We start from the raw sequence: 18,288 nt of genomic DNA on the forward strand, positions 1-18,288 counted from the left end.
GCCACAGAAAATCTGAAGATTAAAACTAAAACCTGACCATTGGATTTGATGATTGGGAAACCATGGTGCACCTTTGAGAATGTAATTTCAGTTGGGAAGGGGCTTGGGTAGAAGGCAGATTGCAGGCCTCTGCATTCATCACTTTTCCTAATTCGTGTCCTCCTTTCAGGGCTATTACTGACCCTGAATAAGGTAAAATTTCTTCACAGAGGTATTTCAGCTCAGTATATTAGGACAAAACAAAGGAAAGCTATTAGAAAGATGGTTATTCAGGGCCATTCTGCCTTAAAAGGATGTCAGGCAGGAGAGAAGAACGTCTGAAACATTTTTAAAACCTTCTGAATTATCTGCTAATTCGATTTTACTATCAATCCTTCCTATGATTAGTTACAATATGCTACCAGAAAGTTGGATTTCTGAAAAAGCATAATTCAGACTTAATTGCCCTCCTCAGGCTGAATTAGCGATGGTTTACTTTTTGATCTTTTGAGGAAAGCTGTCATATATTTGAAAGACTTTGTCATTAAGGCATTATACAATTATTAGACAATTCTGTATTTCGACATTTTTAAATAGCTTCCAAAAGCCTTGAAAGACCTGTTTGCTCCTGAGTGAAGGACCGCCTGGTTTTAAAACACAGTGCTGGAAAGCAAGCTTCCAGCTTGCAAGCTTACTTTAGGGGACACTCCATTCCCCTGTCCTCATGTTTCCCTGAGGAAACTTCTGCTCCACTCCCACAGAAGAAAGAGGTTGGACGGGTGACTTGTCCTCTTCCCCTTTCCTCTCTCAGTTTTGGGATCTGGTTGCCCACAGAGCATGTGTGTTATCTCCTCTTGTATTTCCCCGTGGAAAAATACAAGAGGAAAAATACAAGAGGAAGACTCTAGAATACCTGAGTCTTCTAGAGACAGCTGTGGAGGCCCATCTGCCTCGGTTTCCCCTTTTGGAGTTTGACAGTCATGACACAGCAGTTCCCCTGCAACCAGGCAGGCGAGTGTTGCCTCTCTACAGACCAGACTGTCCCCCAAGGGGGCCGGTCCAAGGTCTAAGCTTGGGGGAAAGTTATAGGAAGCCTGTTTTGGTGTGAGGCTTTGTTTGCCAATGAAATTTTGACAGTAAGGAAACTGATATTTTGATTTCCATTTGCCTGACTCCTATTCTCAACCGATTGCCAACACAGAGAAGGGAGCAGTGTGATTCTTTTTTTTTTTTTTTTTGATAAGCTCCCAAAGCTTCACAATGGTGAGACAGGAGAGGATTGATTTGTGGGGGTCTGGTTAGGAGGGGTTTTGTTTGTTTTTGTTTGTTTTCATGCTCTTGTTTTTCCCTGTCTTAGCAGAGTATCTGACACATAGAAACTGCTCGCTGAATGTTGGGTGTAAGTTAAGGTTCACAGAGCAGAGATGGCCCTGTGACAAGGAAGCTCTGAGCTAAAGCAGAGAAAGTGGAAATGGAAGGGGAGAAGGGTCAAGGGACTTAGAGACACGTGTCCTGGGCAAAATGGCACATACAACGTTATGCATTGCTGCTTACCAGTCATAACGAAAGATCGGAAACTGTTTACCTAGGGAAGTGATTATATAAAATAGGGTCCTCTGCTCATTGGAATACTATGTGGCCATAAAAACGAATACAGGAGTTTTTTGGTATGGCTTTGGAAGGATCACCAAGATACATAAAATGGAAAAATAACAAAAATGAGGAGTAGAGTTGTGTATAGCATGTTGCCATTCGTGTAAAAAGGGTGGGGGGAATATGTATTTCTCTTTCTCTGTAAATGCACACAGCGTCTGTGGGAGTTACGGAAGTGGGCTGAGAGGCAGAGAGGGGAGACTGCCTTATCCAGCCTGTTAGACTCTGCGAGTTGTGAACCACGGGAGTGTGTTATCTCTTCAAAGAATGAAATACAAATACACAGATATTAACCTACAACTTCCGGAAGCAACATTGTGCCGGGAGCAGTAACAGGGCCGGGTGACTGATTAGGTGCTGGATGTCCAAGAAGATATGCAGATGACTCTGCACTCGGTGCCTTGGGTGACCAGGAAGATGGCAGCTGTGCTGAGATGCACGTGCCAGTGGGAGTACATGTGATCTGGGCCAGGCTATGGCTTACGGGCGGCTCGGGTGTCCATGCAGTGCTGCCCAGCACTTGGAAGCTTGAGTTTGCAGTTGGAGAGCAAAGTCTGAGCCGCAGATTTGGTCTGGGCAGTCGCTAGCACAGGGGTGACACTCTAAGGTGCAGGAGCAGTGAGATCCCCAGGGAGGGAGGTGGCCTGAACGGAGAAGAATGTGGGTCTTCACCCTTCCAGGTGACGTGGAGTTCCAGGTTGTGTATGGTCTTGCGCTGCCGGGACATCCTGGCCTTTTTCTGGGAACAGAAGCTGCAGGTGCCGTACTCACCACGGAGCTCAGCATTGCCTGGAGGGAAAACTGCTAAAAGTAATCATTTTTCCTCAAAGAGGTGATGCCATTACTAAGATTTGTATTCCGTTGACGATTCGCGTTTTCTGTTCTTTCCAATTTTATAGCCCTCAAGGACCAGCAACCCATTTTTGGTGCTCACCTCATCTGAAAATACAGTGCAGAACACCATAAGGACACACTATAAATAGTGACCAGATAGTATTAGAATCATTGTTTCTAAGAGGCAAAAGGAAATAGGTTCAGCTGGCCTGCCCTAAATTTCTCTCAGCCAACACTCGTTTTCACAAAACCCATTTTGGCCTTGGAAGCAGGCTGGTTGTTTTCTTGTCATTTCCTGTAGTAATAAATGTCCTTAGTTAAAAATACTTTTGCCTCCTATATTTCTATGTTTCGTTTATTATTTTGCTTTCTTTAAAGAATATCTCCCCGACTTCTCTCACCACTGCCCTTCAGCCTTGGTTTCGTTGTCTCATTTTCTCAGACTATCTCAGAATCAGAGCAGCTTAGTGAAGTAAACATTTCAGAAAATCTTTCAAAAGTATAGTTTGACCTTAAAAGCACAGAGTAAGCAGCTTTTTTTCTACTGCGGGGTCTGAATGTGCCTGGAGGAAAAGTGAGCACAGGTAAGCCTGGAGAGGATCTAACTGGTCCAGAAAATTAGAATACAATACAGGGATCATTTTAAAAGGAGCCTGGGCCCTCTCCTAGATTACCTCAAGGTAAAATTCAGTCAATTCCAGAAGCATTGACTTTTATGTTCCGTACTAAGAATTTTTCACATATTGGTACTGGCTATGAATGGGGATCAGAATATGCCACCTCAAAATTTGCCACTTTGGCCTAAGGATTATTTTGAGTTGAAGGCAATTGAGAAAAAGCAGACACATGAAGAACTCTCTGTCCCTTCTGCATAAAAGCAGGGTATAAATTTCTGTTTATAAGGTGTCCCCTCCCCTTTTCTTTCGTCCAGTCATTTTACAATTTGTCACCCTTTGTTAAAATGGTACATAAGCCCCTATGTCTTACTGCTTCTTTGGGTTTGCTATTCTATGGCGCCTTTGTGCACATATAATTAAAAGTAAAATTTGTATGCCCTTTCTCCTGTTAATCTTTCTTTTGTCGGTTTAATTTACAGGCCTCAGTCACAGAACCTAACAGGGTAGAGGAAAAGGTTTTCCTCCCCAACAGCTATGTTCCTAAAGTGAGAAAATTTTCGATTATAGCAAATTCTAGCTCGTCCCTAACTTTCCATAAAGATACCTTTTTCCTTCTTTGTGTTTTCTTTCAAGCACACACACACTCTGCTTCCTAATGAGAAGTGTGGATGCACAAACTCTATTCAACGCTAGACACCATGCTAAGTACTTCATATGTATTTTTTCATTAAAACCAGCAGCCCTATGAGGAAGTTACCATGGTTATCAGTATTTGTTGAACTAATTTGTTAAGCCCCATTTTACAGTTGTAGACCTCAGGGCCCAGAAAGGAGCTGTTTCTTGCCTAAGATAAGGCAGTGAGTTCGTGGTGGGTTAGACAGGGCTACATAACTATCAGGCAACACCTATGCACATATAATTTCTCTATACATACAGTATTACCTTAAGTTTAGAGTCAGAGTCATGTATTTTCTCTGTGGGACATTTTAAAATAATTTTTATTGAGTTATAATTTACATGCAATAAGTTGCAGGAATCCTAAGTGTACAGTTGGATGAGATTGACACTTGCAGCTGATGTCTGTTTGATGTTACAATGTCAGCCCGTTGTACTTGACTGCATTATCAATGTGTTGAAAGACACCAGCCACTGGACGTAGGAAATGTAAACTTTGTCAGGCTCTAATGGCTAGTGAGTGACATCACAGTATGTTTATTACGGTGGCTCCCATGGCATTTTCTTTGTTGGCTCAGATTACTGGCATTGTTGTAACCTGTGAAATGAATTTTTTTAGATTAACCTGAGACAACATTTACAACATTTTTATGTCTGACTCAGAAACAAATTGACCATGCTATACAATGTGCAGCTCACTTCCAACAGCAGCTGAAAGTGGAATTGTGAACAAATGGGGTTGTCTCTTAGGCCACACCCTAAAGAAAGCTACAGAGTAGCCCATAGGATTGCTCACATCACCCTCCCATGTCACTCCCGGCCCCTCTAAAGAAGAAAAACCATAGGGGATGTGATGGCTCTTCTCAGATATTTGAAGGACTTTCCTGTAGAAGTGACCTTAACTTGTTTTATATGGCATCAAAGGGTTGGCTGGCATTCATTCCCTCATTCATTCATTCATTCATCATTCAACAAAACCCCACTAGACCTAACTCTGTGCCAGCTGTTACGTTAGGTGACTTAGGGTTTTGCAGTGAACAGAACCAGCAGGCCCCTACTGTTGTGAAGCTTACACTCTAGTGGGAGAAACAAATGTCAATCCATTTTTCTCTTTGTAATTTCTAGCCTGAGACGGCGGGCAGGGATATTCAGGAAGAAGAAGGAGTTTGGAGAGACCACTCCAGAGCCTAAAATGGGAAGAGTCTTAGAAAACTGAAGGGAAGAGAAGACAGGCAGTGTAGCTGGAGTGCTGCGAAGGAGAGAGTGTGCCAAACTAGAAGTGATGGTAGAGAAGTTACGTAAAAATGAAAGGGTGAAGATGGAGGAGCAGCTGGTGGAAATTAAGGTGTGATAGATTTCAGCTCAGAGTAGAAAAAAACTGTTTCACAGGAAGCATGGGTGGCCTAAGGGCACACTAGGTTTCTTCCTACTGATAGTGTATAAGTAGAGCCTGGAGAGCTATCGTTCAGGATAAGGAGGAAGAAAGACTGACAAGGCTATTGTAGGAATCTGGGGACAAAGCAGTGAGGACCCATGAGGCTGAGGAGCTGGGTTGCATAAGTATGGGAGGTGAGCACTGACAAGTATGGGAGGTAAGCATGGATGATATCCGATGATTGACTGTAGAGGGTGACGGAGAAATCAAAGGTGATTCCATAGGTTGGAGACTGTGAAAACAATCGTGCACCGACAAAAGTAAGAAAACAAGTTATTGGATGAGTTTTGGAAAAACCATACTGAACTACTGGCGCTCCTGGGAGAATTAGGAAAGGTAACAGTGTAATTAAGCCTGGAGGGGTATATTTGAGATGTGTCAATAATGTTGATGCAGTAAGAGTGGACAAATCCTGCCATGAATAGACCTTAGGGAGCATTTCAAGTATGGGAACAAAAAGAGAAAGGATGAGCCAGTGAGGGAGTCAGAGGATATGGTTTCCTGGGACTTTGGAGAGGAGATGCTAACATCAGCATCCAGTGGGTGGAAACGGGCCTGCCGGAATTTCTGAGAATCACCTTTGGAACTGATTTTCATTAAAACGACAGGTGCTTAGAAACCACTCCTGAAGATTCTGATTGAGGAGATCTAGGGTGAGAACTGGGCATTTACATATTTAGATGAACATGTATTAAGCAAACTTGAAAACTTGCAAGGAATCATGGGGGACTATCTTTATGATATTATGGTGGTGAAGGATTTCTTAAGTCAGAAAAACAAAGACCATAAAGGAAAAGGTTGAAAATGTCTACGTTAGAAGTTAAAATTTTCTGCATGACAATAGACATCAGGAATACGGTTAAAAAAGAAGAAAAACCACTCTCTGGAAGAAGACATCTGTAATTTGTTAACCAACAAACGGTTGGTATTCAGAATACACAAATTATTTCTACAAATCAATTAGAAAAAGACAAACAAGAAAGAAAAAGAAAAAGGAAAAGAAAAAGGAAGGAAGGAAGGAAGGAAAGAAGGAAGGAAGGAAGGAAGGAAGAAAGAAAAAGAGAGAGAGAGAGAAAGAGAGAGAGAGAGAGAGAGAGAGAGAGAGAGAGAGAGAGAAAGAAAGAAAGAAAGAAAGAAAGAAAGAAAGAAAGAAAGAAAGAAAGAAAGAAAGAAAGAAAGAAAGAAAGAAAGAAAGAGCGAGCAGAGAAAAAGACAAACAACCTACAAAAAGGGGTGGGGCAAAGAATTTGGAAGAGGAAATCACAAAAACGGTCGCCCAGAGGCCGAGAAGCGTAGGAAAAGCCGTTCAAGCCCTTGAGTTGTCAGAGAGGTGCTAATTAAAAGTACAACTCAGCGAAACACCATTTCATACCTTTTAGACTGACAAAAAGTAATTTCTGACAATCCCAAGTGTTGGCTAGGACATTGAGCAAATACAGCTTACACGCTGCTGATGGACGAGTAAATTGGCATACGGTAAACCCTCACCATCATCAACAGGTTCTTGGAACTGTGGCAAGACGACGTACAACAAAACCAATGTTACCACAGGCTGATAAACAAAAGTGAAGGTCGCAGCATCTCCTCCACGTTATCAGGAGACGACGTTGAACGAAACGTTTTTTGAGGGTTGGCTGTGCTCGTTTTGGAAAGCAAGTTTGGCAGTGTGTAGACAAAATACAGACGCACATGTCATGACCCAGCAATTGCACGCCTAGCTGTGGACCTCGGGATGTGATTGCTCTTGTGTTCAAGGAGACACGGAAAAGGATGTTCATGACGGCATTGCTTACACATTGGCAACAACTGAAATGCGCAGCAGTAGGAGAAGAGAGAACCGTGGTGTTGATGCAGTCGGATACGACTCAGCAGTGTAAGGAAATGAATGAGAGCTGCAGGTACAGATGTACAAATCTCAAGACAAATTGTTTAAGCGAAGAAGCTAGTTGCAGGAAGACAGGCACGTGTAAAGTTTTAGAACATGCTAACCAATGCTGTATATTGTTTACGGATAAGTACATAGTCAGTACAAATACAGAAATAGAAGCAGGAAGCTTAAACCAAATTATTTCGGGGTGGTTTCAGGGGAGGGAAGAGGTACACAGGGGTTGCACGTCTATCTATAACGTTCATTATGTTATTCTTTGTCTTTCTGGGTCTTGAAATAGTTCCTAATAAAACAAATAGAGAAAAAGTCCAGGTGATTCTGATATATAGCTGGGTTGGAGAGCCAAGGTTTAGAATCAGTGCTTCTCAAATTCCAGTGTGCAAACAAATCCTTGGGAGATCTTGTTAAAATGTTGATTCTGTTTCATTCGGTCTGAGGTGGGGCCCAAGAGCCTGCATTTGGAACCCGCTCAGGTCCACGGCCCACACTGAGCAGGAAGGTTCAGAATGACTTTGGTGTTCTCTAGGATTCTCGCCACCTGGGGCACAGTTCGGAAGCACCCACGCTGGGTAGCTGCATCCCTCCAGAGTGTAGGTACAGTTGGAGGCAGAACTTGTGAGTGAAGCTCAGTGGGGAAATTTTGAGAACCTGGCAGACGGACTCTGGAGGGATTTCCCCAAAGAAGTAAAAGCTGCAGGTGTTGGGAGGCAGGCAGCAACATATGCTGTCTGCTGATTTTTTTCCTTAAATAAGTGTCTGCTTAACACTCTGTGGCCATGCATGTGTAGGTTTCCTGGGAGAAGTGTTTCCCAAACCAAATCATACAGTGAGCTGGAAAACCCTCCAGTCTTGACCTTACAGGAAAGGAGAAGCCAAGGTCACTGAAGAGCGTGGTGCAGACAGGGAGCCAGGGTGCAGACAGTACACTTTGCAGGAATCCTTTTGTAGGCAGCAGTTCCCAAGTTTCTGCATGGTGGGTCTTGAGCTGAGAAGAGCGTGGCAGACCTCCCAGGCTTCTGCTGTGGGCACCCACCCCCAAGGGCTGCACATGCTGCTTCTGAAGGGGATAAAAAGAGGCCGTTTGCCAATTTACCAGGTTTGCTATACACAGGTGTTCTTTGCTGGCACAATATTTTTGTTCCTGTGAAGTCCTGTGTACTTATGTTTTCCTGCTGCTCTGTAAGCGCTGACAGCAGGGGCCACACCTCTCAGGTTTAGCACCTGGTACTTGCTCAGAGGTGCCCAGTAACTGTTTATTGAATGAATGAAAGAATTTTTGACTTTACATGCCATTCCTTTTCTTAATTAAATTTTATTTTGAGAGACTCATAGAGTCATGCAGTTATAAGAGCGCTCCCCACTGTCCATGTCCCCTCTCCCCACTTTCCCCCAATGGTAACATCGTGCACAACTACCGTATGGTATCGCAGCCAGGAGACTGGCATTGACACAACCCCTGCGTCTTAGATTTCCCATTTTACATGCAATTTTATCACATTTGTAAGTTCGTTCATCCACTGCCACAGACGAGACACAGAATGGCTCCATCACTGCAGAATCCCGTATTGTTGCCCTTTTATAACCCCACCTCTCTCCCCCTTCCCTCTATAATTTAGTCACTTCAAGAATGTTATATCAATGAAATCATTCAGTATGTAACCTTTTAGGATTGGCTTTTCTTCGCTCATCATAATTCCCCGGAGATTTAGCCAAGCTGTTGTTGTATCAGCAGTGGGTGTCTTTTAATTGCTGAGTAGTTTTCTGTGGTGTGGGTGGACCATAGTTTGTTTAACCGTCTGCCCTCTGAATGACATCTAGGCCTTTTCCAGTTTGGGGCTGCTATGAATAAAGCTGCTGTGAATATTTGTAGACAGGCTTTTGTGAATATATGTTTTCATTTCTCTGGGATAAATGCCCAGGAGTACAATTGCTGGGTTATATGGTAACTGCACGTTTAATTTTATGAGAAACTGCCAACTATATTCCAAAGAGGCTTAGCTTACTTACCGTTTCCTATTCCCACCTGCAATGTGTGAGTGGTCCGGTTTCTCCATATCCTCACCAGCATTTGGTATGGTTGCTGTTTTTTTTATTTAGAGGTAGAATTTCAAAGGCAATGGTAGAGATCATTATTTAAAGCATCCTTACAGGGAATTACTGGAAGACTTTCCCAATAGTAGAGAACCAGATAAGGTCTAAGGACACATGTCTTTGTCAGAAACTTAGTGGATACATAAATACTACAGGAGGAATGCATTCCAGAATGAGAAGGTCTGTCAGAATATCTAATGACAGATTGGGGGAGGGGGGTGTTAGAGGAGGGGGTAAAGAAGGGGGCAGGAGCCCACCTGGGTTTAAGTAGAGCAGAAGCAAGCAGAGGTTATCCTTTATTCATGATTCATTTATTCAACAAATGTTTATGAGCAGCCTGCTATGAACCAGACACTGTAAGGCTCACAAGGTGTGGTGATGAGCAAGGTGTATAAGGTCCCTGATAGAATAACCAGCATTTACTTAGCGGCTACTGTGTGTCAGATGTTGTCCCGAGCACTTTATGATTTAATCCTTCCATGGAGATGGATATTATTTTAAGCCCATGTTACAAATGCGGAAACAGGCTCAGAGAGGCTAAGTAACTTGCCGGAGGTCACAGTGCTTTTGTGCCTGAAAATCCAAATCCAGGCATGTCTGACCACTTTGTGGTTGGTGGAACTTACTGCAGGGTGGTAAACCTAAGAGAGTGGGACAGGGATGCACGGCCTGCGACCCCAGAAGCACAGTAGGGCAGCAGAGAGCTGTCTGGAGCAAGAATCAAGGGGCTCTGATTTCCTGGGACCCTTGCACTTTTATAACCACACCCACCTCCCTCTTCCTGCTTACTTCTAATCTCTTAAAACTGGTATCTTAAATCTGTTCAAAAGAGGACAGAAAATCTTCCATTTCATCTTTAGAAATTAATAGCATCTCTGCTATAATTGGCATCTCTGCTTCTTTGTGTCACATCTTCAAAAGGAGAGACAACTGGCCCCTTTTATGCAATAAGCTATTCTACAACCTGTTATCTGGGGGCCCTGGACTCCCTCCAAGCCTAAATCTATAGTCTGGCACATTTGTTACCTTCTCTCTGTCACTAGAATAGGGGGATCCCTTCCATCTATCCGTTACTATCTACCTACCGTGTTTCCCCGAAAATAAGACCTAGGTGGACGGACATTCAGCTCTAATAGAAGACTGGGTCTTATTTTAATATAATATGAGACCAGGACTTCTATTAATTTTTGCTCCGAAAGACGCCTTAGAGCTAATTGTCCAGCTAGGTCTTATTTTCGGGAAACCACAATATCAAGAGGGCTGAGGCATTGTCCTGGAGCTCCTGACATTGAACTCTGCTGTCAGTCGGCTTCTGAGAAATTGCCTGATGTTTCTCACCAAGTCTGTGTGGATCCAGGAAGAGGCCTCGTTCTTGCTGTTGGTTTTGACACTTCCAGCAGCGCTGGAAATGACTGAGCCTGGATTAGTAGGGTCTGGCCAGTCGTTAGGGTCCGTCACTAATCTCTGAGTGAGGCGAGTAAGGACCGATCTCATTGAGTTTCAGCTTCTTTCTTTTTTCTATATTTAGTTTCCATAACTAGTACTTTTTGGAGGAGGTTGCCCTGCTTTCCGGGAGTCTGACTTATGTAATGGCAGCTCTCTGCGTGGAGCTGGAAACCTTTGCTTTCATCCTGGGCCCTATTTAGAGATTTAACATGAAAATCTTCAGCTCTGTTCATGCTTTGCAAAACGTGATCCAGCACCCTCATGTATTAATTTGCTAAAACAGAGGCGTTTATATTTAGAGCCTAGACCACATTGCTTGTGAAGAACTCGAATTCTCTGGTGCAGTTTGGCACCTGCCATGTTCTGGTGACATGCTCTCGGGTCCTGGGTACTCCCTCGGTGAGGTCCCACTGCGAGGTCAGCACTGTAGGGAGGAGAGGGCGTGCCGACCTGTGATTCAGCCCCTAGCCCTGTCCTAGGAGGCCTGCTGCTTGGTCCCCATCTCCCTTTCTGCTGCAGTGGGAGAAGAAAGCAGCTATTTAAAACTCTTTAAAAAGTTAGTCATCACATATGCCAAACACACCTTCCCAGGGCTCTCTCTAACCATCTGAGAAGAATTCATACTCATAATAAGAACAATAGTAACAGCTAACATAGTTTTCCATGCTAAGCATTGTGCTTAGAGTTATCTGCTCTTTCTAATATATTCTTCATAACTCTAGTAAGTGGGCGATACTGCCGACCACATTTTACATATGAGGGAACACATGTCTGGAAAGGTGGAGAACCCACGTCTGACTGAAGCACATGCTCTTTAGGACTATATCCCATGATAGAAAGCTTGATCAAGGCTTTGTCCTTCCCTATAAAAGTGCCGTGGCATCGCTAACAGGTTGCCCAGGAATTCCAGAGTCATCTGGAAGAGCAGTGTTTTTCAAAACATTGTCTGTGGCCCGTCTGCACCAGGATTTCCCCGGCTGCTTGTACAAATCACAGACATGCTGAATCACAACCTCTGGGAATAGGGCCAGGGGATCTGCATTTTTAGAAAGCTCCCCCAGGGACTCTGAGGGACTCTAAAGTCTGATAATCACTGCTAGCGGATATTTTCATTGGCACACTGGTCACAGTTTATGGGTAGGCCTGAAACCAACCACAGGGATTCCTAATGCTGTAGGGCGGTGTGGGGCAAACTTTTCTCTTAAGGGCCAGATAGGAAATAGTTGGGGTTTTGTGGGCCGTACAGGTCACTACGACAAGTGCTCGAGTCTGTCATTGTAACCGCAAAGCAGCTACAGAGGACCTGTAGCCCAAGGGCGTGTCTGTGTTTCCATAAAACTTTGTTTTCAAAAGCAGGCCGTGGGGACCATAGTTAGCTGACCTTTGGTGGAGTCATCCTGGCCCACCAGCCCCCCCCAGGACCCCTTTTTGTGGGGATTATTCTTACACTACTTTCTATTCCTGTGGAGAGCTGTATCAATGAAGATAAAAATCGCCTGTTATACTAGATAAACCCTGATTCTTAGTGACTTAAAACAGTAGGTTGTTATTCATCTCACAGCCTACTGAGGGTCCTCCTGCTTGGGATTTTCTAGGTGGTCACTTAGGGACCAGGGTTCCTCCTGTCTTGGCTTCACCGTCCCTGGTCCGCACAGGCCCCTCCCTCCAGCCAGTGGATGAGAAAAGAGAGCAGGAATGGTTCATGGGAAGTTTTACGGGCGAGGTCTGGAGGAGGTACCTATCATTTCTACCATTTCATTGGCCAGAACTCTTTTTGTTTGAGGTCTGGAAACAGACCAATTTTTCAAGCCTGTGAGGCTCTTGGTCTCTAGACTTTGTTCCCTTCTGTCTTTGCTTGAAATCCATCCAGTTCCTGCCTGGGCTCATCTCTTCCTTGGAAAACACCTGGCCGAGGTCAGCCATCAGGCACACAGCATCACCCTGATCTGTCTAACCACTTGCCCGAGTCCTACGGCTCAGCAGGCACATGTCCACCTTCTAAATTCCTGGAGGTGTAAGTCTTACCACATATTTTGCTACCGTGTAACAGAGATTTCCATCTTTCAGCCTCTGAGATCAATGTGCTCAGTGGCTGCTGCCTGCCAACTATATTTTAGGTTGTTGCTATGGTAGCACCCACTGCAAGATACGCACTTCTGCATTAGTTCAGATAACACAACAACTTGAACAGGTAAACCCAGATTCGACGTGGTTAACACAACGGAATGTTCACGTCTTGCTCCCATCATGCTCTAGCCCAGATGTTCTGGAGGTGTGACCTTCCACTTGCTCATTCAGAGACCCAGGTTTTTTCCATCTTGATGCTTGGCCTTTCTACAGGTCCTTCTAGTCCTGTCCACCTGCTGGCCCTGGGGAGCAGAGTCAGTGCCCCGCATGGACGTGCCTGGAAGTGGGGCACAGCACTGCTGCCCAGAACTCAGTCGTATGGTCACACTGACTGCACCAAGGGCTAGGAAATGGAGTATAGCCACAAGCCCGTGAGGAAACGAGAACAGGTTTTGGCGTGTACATAGCAGGGTCTGCCTCGGGGCCGAGACTGTCTGGACTGGTGGAATAATGACCAGGGACTGATCAGGGACAGTGTGGACAGGCCACAGTGCCTTGGTGCTCACAGGGGTGCTGACAGCTAGAAAGGTCAGAGGCTACGCCAGTATCTTCATTAAGGCAACAAACGTTTACTGCACATCCCGCCTGGCCAGGCAGTGGGCCGGACTCTGGGGACCTGGCCGAGAACAAAGCGCCTCTCGGAGCTCTGGGTGAGCCCCTCTAATCACAACCCTGTGCTGGATGGCGAGGGGCCAGAGAGCCCGGGGAGGGGCGGGGGTGGAGAGCGTTTTTAAACATGGCTGGTTGGAGTTCCTCCTGCAGGCCTGGAAACACACCTGGTATAGTTCAGCCTCGTGCCACCCTTAGCCAGGCGTCTCTGCAGTGTGTCGGATGAAAGGTAATTAGAGGGGCGGAAAGGGCAACTGATAGCAGATGTTCTGTTTGTGTCTGTCTTGGTTGTTTTCCCAGGACATTATCTCCCTCTCTGAGGCTTCTAAGGAGGTGGTTGCTCCAGGACATAGGGTTGTCATTTTGTGTGTGTGTGTCTCTGGCTGTTGGCAAAGTTGGGGAGCTGGCACTGTGTCTTAGAACCCCCTGCGTGTGCAGAGGGCAGCAAGGGAGGGGCCCAGAGCCTGGCATCCGGCTCTCTTCATGTAACTGGCCCGCCATTCGCGTTAGAGGCTGCGGCTGGTGTTGGCTGCGTAGCCGGCCGGGCAGAAACTGAAGAGGTGGCTGAGATGTGGGCACATAGAGCTTTCAGTCAACAGCCACTGAGCGCCCGCTCCATTCCCGGTCTCTGCCCAAGTGCATGGACGCTCCTCCCCCTGGAGCCCATTCTCTCTTGGAAACTCCAGAACTCAGGTCGCCAGGGAAGGGTCTTGACACTGCTGTGAAGGGCAATGGCAGCATTCTCCAGGAGGTCTTCAAGATGAGCTAAGAAAATGGGCATAGAGGACGGATTTCACACCGACCAGAACAGGCCATGCAGGGAAGTTTTTAAATCTCTTTCAGAGATTTTTTTTTTCGGTAGACAATCATGTCACTCGAAGCAGATAGCCAGGGTAGTATCTATGACACCCTTCCAAGCTGCCTTCATTAATTTATTGCACATTTTCTGCCAAGGAAGTGAGAATACAAAAGGTTAAATTTCTCATATAAGATTAATTCAGCCATCTCTGTGAAATGGTGGAAGCAGAATATCATTAGGCTCTCTAATCTCGTTTCTCTCGTGCTGTCTTTCTTGGAGCCTATCAAAGAGTGGCCTGGCAGAGAGTCAGCTCTGGATCATGCATCAGTCAGTCTCTTTCTGAAACGTGAAAGAGGGCTGTCATTTAGAAAATGTAGCTTGCCTTTTAAGGGAGGATGAAAAGGTACTAAACGCACCTGTCTTTGCATGTTAGATCTCAAACATTTTGGCTATGTTAAACTTGTAATTCCTGTGTAATTTTACTTTCTGTGTTTTCTTAGAGTTATTTGCATGACATATTAGAACAAAACTTACTAAAACTATTGGTATTTGCGGATCCCTAGTGGTTTCATGAGTACTGTTTGGGGTCCCAAATACGCTAACTAGTAAACAAGATATGTGTCTTTTGAATGTGCCTTCGAGATGTAATGTAGTAACAATTTTGCCGTTGTTTTAGTTGCTGGTCTTTGATAACGCATGTGATTTTTCTTATCTGATTGAAGTGTGTTTTGAGCGGAGGGGGTGGGAAAGTATTAGCTACTGCTGTGTAAAACACTAAATATACTGGGAAGTTCGATTTTTAGATATTTTGTTAGTCCTGGTCTTTTTTTCATATTGCGATATTGTCATAAAATAAAGGGTGGGGGGGGAGTCGACCAGAATTTTTGAAGTTTTTTCCCTCCTATTTAAAGTTTTGTTTCTCCTCTACAGCCTCAAATAATGCTGGTTATTTTTATGTGGAATATTTGGGACAAAGAAGCTCTCTTAAACGAAAGATAATTGCAAGCTTTCTCCCTTGCCTCAAGTTTACTGCAGGATTTCTATCCCCTCTGGTTATACAGATATGAAATTATAAACCACCAGTAGCCTTGGAAATTTCAATCGATTCTTAATGACTAAACATTTAATTCAATCATTGCCCAGACTTCCAGGGATGACTCGGGTGTTTTTCTTTTGACTGAGGGCTCCATGAAAGCCCAGCAATGGCTGCTAAGGACTGGGTCTGTTGCAAGGAGGCTCCCCTGCAGTGAGGAGCTGGGGCCAGCCCTTTCCATAGCAGCCCTTTTTGCAAATGGTAGTCGATTTTTGCAGAAGGTTTGTGGCCAGATCGCTATGTGTAATACTGATGAAGCATTTTTGTTCCAGCTCTGTCTCGGAAGACCTAGGCTGTAGACGTGGGGATTTCAGTAGGAAGCATTATGGATCTGTGGAGCTGGTAAGTTTACACTGTCTGTTCAGTGGCAGTACATTGATTTAGAATGTAGAGAGGCTCGCCAAGCTCATCAGATCTTTTGTTGTATATTTACTGTTAGACCATATGAATACAGTATGAGGATTGGATGCGAATAAATGACCATTAAAAGGGTCTAATAATCTGATCACCTTTATTTGTTTTTGTTACGTACTTTTCATTTGTGTCTTTCAGTTAGTTAAAAATGTGTTGTGCCTTGGTATTTTTCTCTGTCAGTGATGTGTATTATTTAAAAATGATTTATGAATTAGGAAAGGTAGCATTTGGTTTTTATAATATCTTGTTCCAAAAAGTTTATAAATCTAGTTTCTGAGGTTTAAATATTATTGAAATACATATTCTGATTTTTTTTTTGTACCTTTGCTCTCTGGGTATGTAATAGGAGTTAGAATATTTATGAGATTTATTTTTCCTGTTAAAAGTATATTTGTTGGACTGTAATAGATGATAGATATCTGGAATGAAAATATCCACATTTTCTTTAATGAGGGACATTGGGGTTTGTGTTAAGATTTTTAAAAATAGTATGCTTTCATTTTTTAAAAGGTATAATGAAAAAGCATAAAATAGCCTCAAGTTTTTTAAAAACAGAATTGTGATTTTTTTTTCTCAATTGCATGGAAATTTGAACAATTTTTCAGGAAAATATGCTCATAAAATTGTCTTGGTTATTATTTAACATTATTAAAAACATTAAATTTATTTCTGTCTACTTAACCAAAAACTGAGTTGATACAATCCATTTGTGTAGTCCCCAATTATCCCCCATTTATATAAGCTGCATTCTTACAGGGTTTAACTAGTAGAAAATTTCGTGCCAGAGTTGTGTAGCAGTAGCATATAGTACAGGCCTGATTATGTACCTGGCTGGCCCAGGGATGAATAATCTTGAAAATATAACATAAATGAAAGATTTGATCCTTGTTCTTAAGGAGAGTACTGTCCTCAAGCTGAGCAGATAAGATACATAAAATATCTAAAGAATGAATTTAGTCACATAAAAAACTCATTGACTGACTCAATCGATGCCTGTTCTATGTCAGACATTCAGACCATCACCTCTCCTGAAGGAGCGTGTGCATAACTGTAATTCAGGGTGGGAATTGGTAAATAATGTGAGAGGTGTACAACAGGGCACGGTGGGGGGCGAGGGAAGGGAGGGAGCCACCCATTCGGGCCATGATCTTGGGGAAGCGGCCTGGAAGGAGGCTGTAGGATGTGGGTTAGTGGCAAAGAAGGTAAGATAGTAGATATTTGCAAGCAGCGTGATTTGGGGCAGTGGTGTATTTGAAGGGCAGTGAACAAGTGGCCCTGCCTAGCAGAGTGTAAGGCAGCAGAGCTTAGTGGTTATAAAGCAAATCGGCTTTGGAATCAGAAAGCCTACGTGCGTATACCAGCTCCATCACTTACTATCTCCATGAATTTCGCTGAACCTCAGTAGTGCTTAAGAGCTTGTGCTCTGAAGACATTCTTGTTTCATCATTTACTAGTGGTATGATCTTGAACTTCTTTTGGCCTCAGTTTGCTCATCTGTGAAATGGGGATATTAATATTATCTACCTTACAGAGTTGTTGGAGGATTAAATGAGGTGATATGCAGAAGCACAGTCCGTGTTAACTAGCTGTCATAGTAAAAATGAAATTTATTAGCAAAGGTAGAACCTTGAACTCTCAGGTGAAGACTTTGAGCCTGATCTAATAAGTAGCATGGAGCACTCACCTGTAATGAGTGAGAGCAGTGTTTGGGAGAGATGGACAACACAGGATAAAAAATGGGCCCTTTATAGACGTGTGGAAATCCTAAAATGTCAAATTGGGAAGGTACTTGAGAGCAGTGCATTCAAATTGAACCGGCATCAGAATCACCTGGAGAGTTGATTAAAACAGAATGCTGGACCCCCTCCCCAGAGTTGTAAATTCAGTCAGACTTTGCATTTCTTACAAGTGCCCAGATGATATGGGTGCTGGTGATCCCAGGATCACACTTGAAGAAACCCTGGCTTTGGAAAATCCCAGACGAATGAGACCAATAGTTCTTCAATCCATTTGTTCAAGTTTTTACTCTGGAGCCATGAGTGTGTATGTGTGTGTGTGGGGTGTGTGTGGGGGGAGTGGGATGGGTGTGAGATTGACTTTTTAAGATATTATATAAAGTACATTTTAAATATATTTTTAAATCCTATGTATAATTTCACCACCTTGCAGCATGTGTTCTCATCTTCTTTCTGTACCTTCCAATCTTTAGAGCTACAAGTGTCATTTCTACTTGCTTATAATCAAATTATATATTTCATTTTACATTCATCCTTTTTCATTTAACTGTTTTTTTAAATATCTTCTTGTTGTTATACAGTCTTCAGTGTTACCATTTTAATTGGCATGTGATAGCCCAACATGGAGATAAAAAATGACTGTGTAACAATTTCCTTTCGTTTGTAAAATTAGGTTGTTTCTAGTTTTCCCATGTTAGAAATGACATGGTGATTGGGATGGTTGAGAAAAATGAAACAAGTTCCATTTTGGTTATCTAAGGATCTCTTGAAATTCTGACTCCAGGAGGAAGGAGAGGTTTCTCTCTCACCATGAACAACAGAGCATTATTAAATTAAAAACCGTTTTATGCGTTCTGTGTTTATGAGAAAGTAAGTTTTAACCATTTCTTAC

The 18,288-nt window shown here is 43.5% G+C and overlaps 1 protein-coding gene across 5 annotated transcripts in view; it reads left to right on the forward strand.

The window, feature by feature from the left end:
* Positions 1-18,288, forward strand: part of GARNL3 (GTPase activating Rap/RanGAP domain like 3) — a 121,964-nt gene that overhangs the window by 19,691 nt on the left and 83,985 nt on the right. For 4 of the 5 annotated variants that reach the window (XM_081066183.1, XM_081066182.1, XM_081066181.1 and 1 more), the window contains exon 3: positions 15,519-15,588. In XM_081066183.1, the coding sequence (XP_080922309.1) occupies positions 15,519-15,588 (70 nt within the window). Of the gene's footprint in view, positions 1-14,247; positions 14,557-15,518; positions 15,589-18,288 lie in introns of those variants that run through there. The other variant, XM_081066185.1, reaches the window with a different exon arrangement.

The sequence above is a fragment of the Rhinolophus hipposideros genome (assembly GCF_964194185.1).
Source record: "Rhinolophus hipposideros genome assembly, chromosome: 11".
Taxonomy (NCBI): Eukaryota; Metazoa; Chordata; class Mammalia; order Chiroptera; family Rhinolophidae; genus Rhinolophus; species Rhinolophus hipposideros.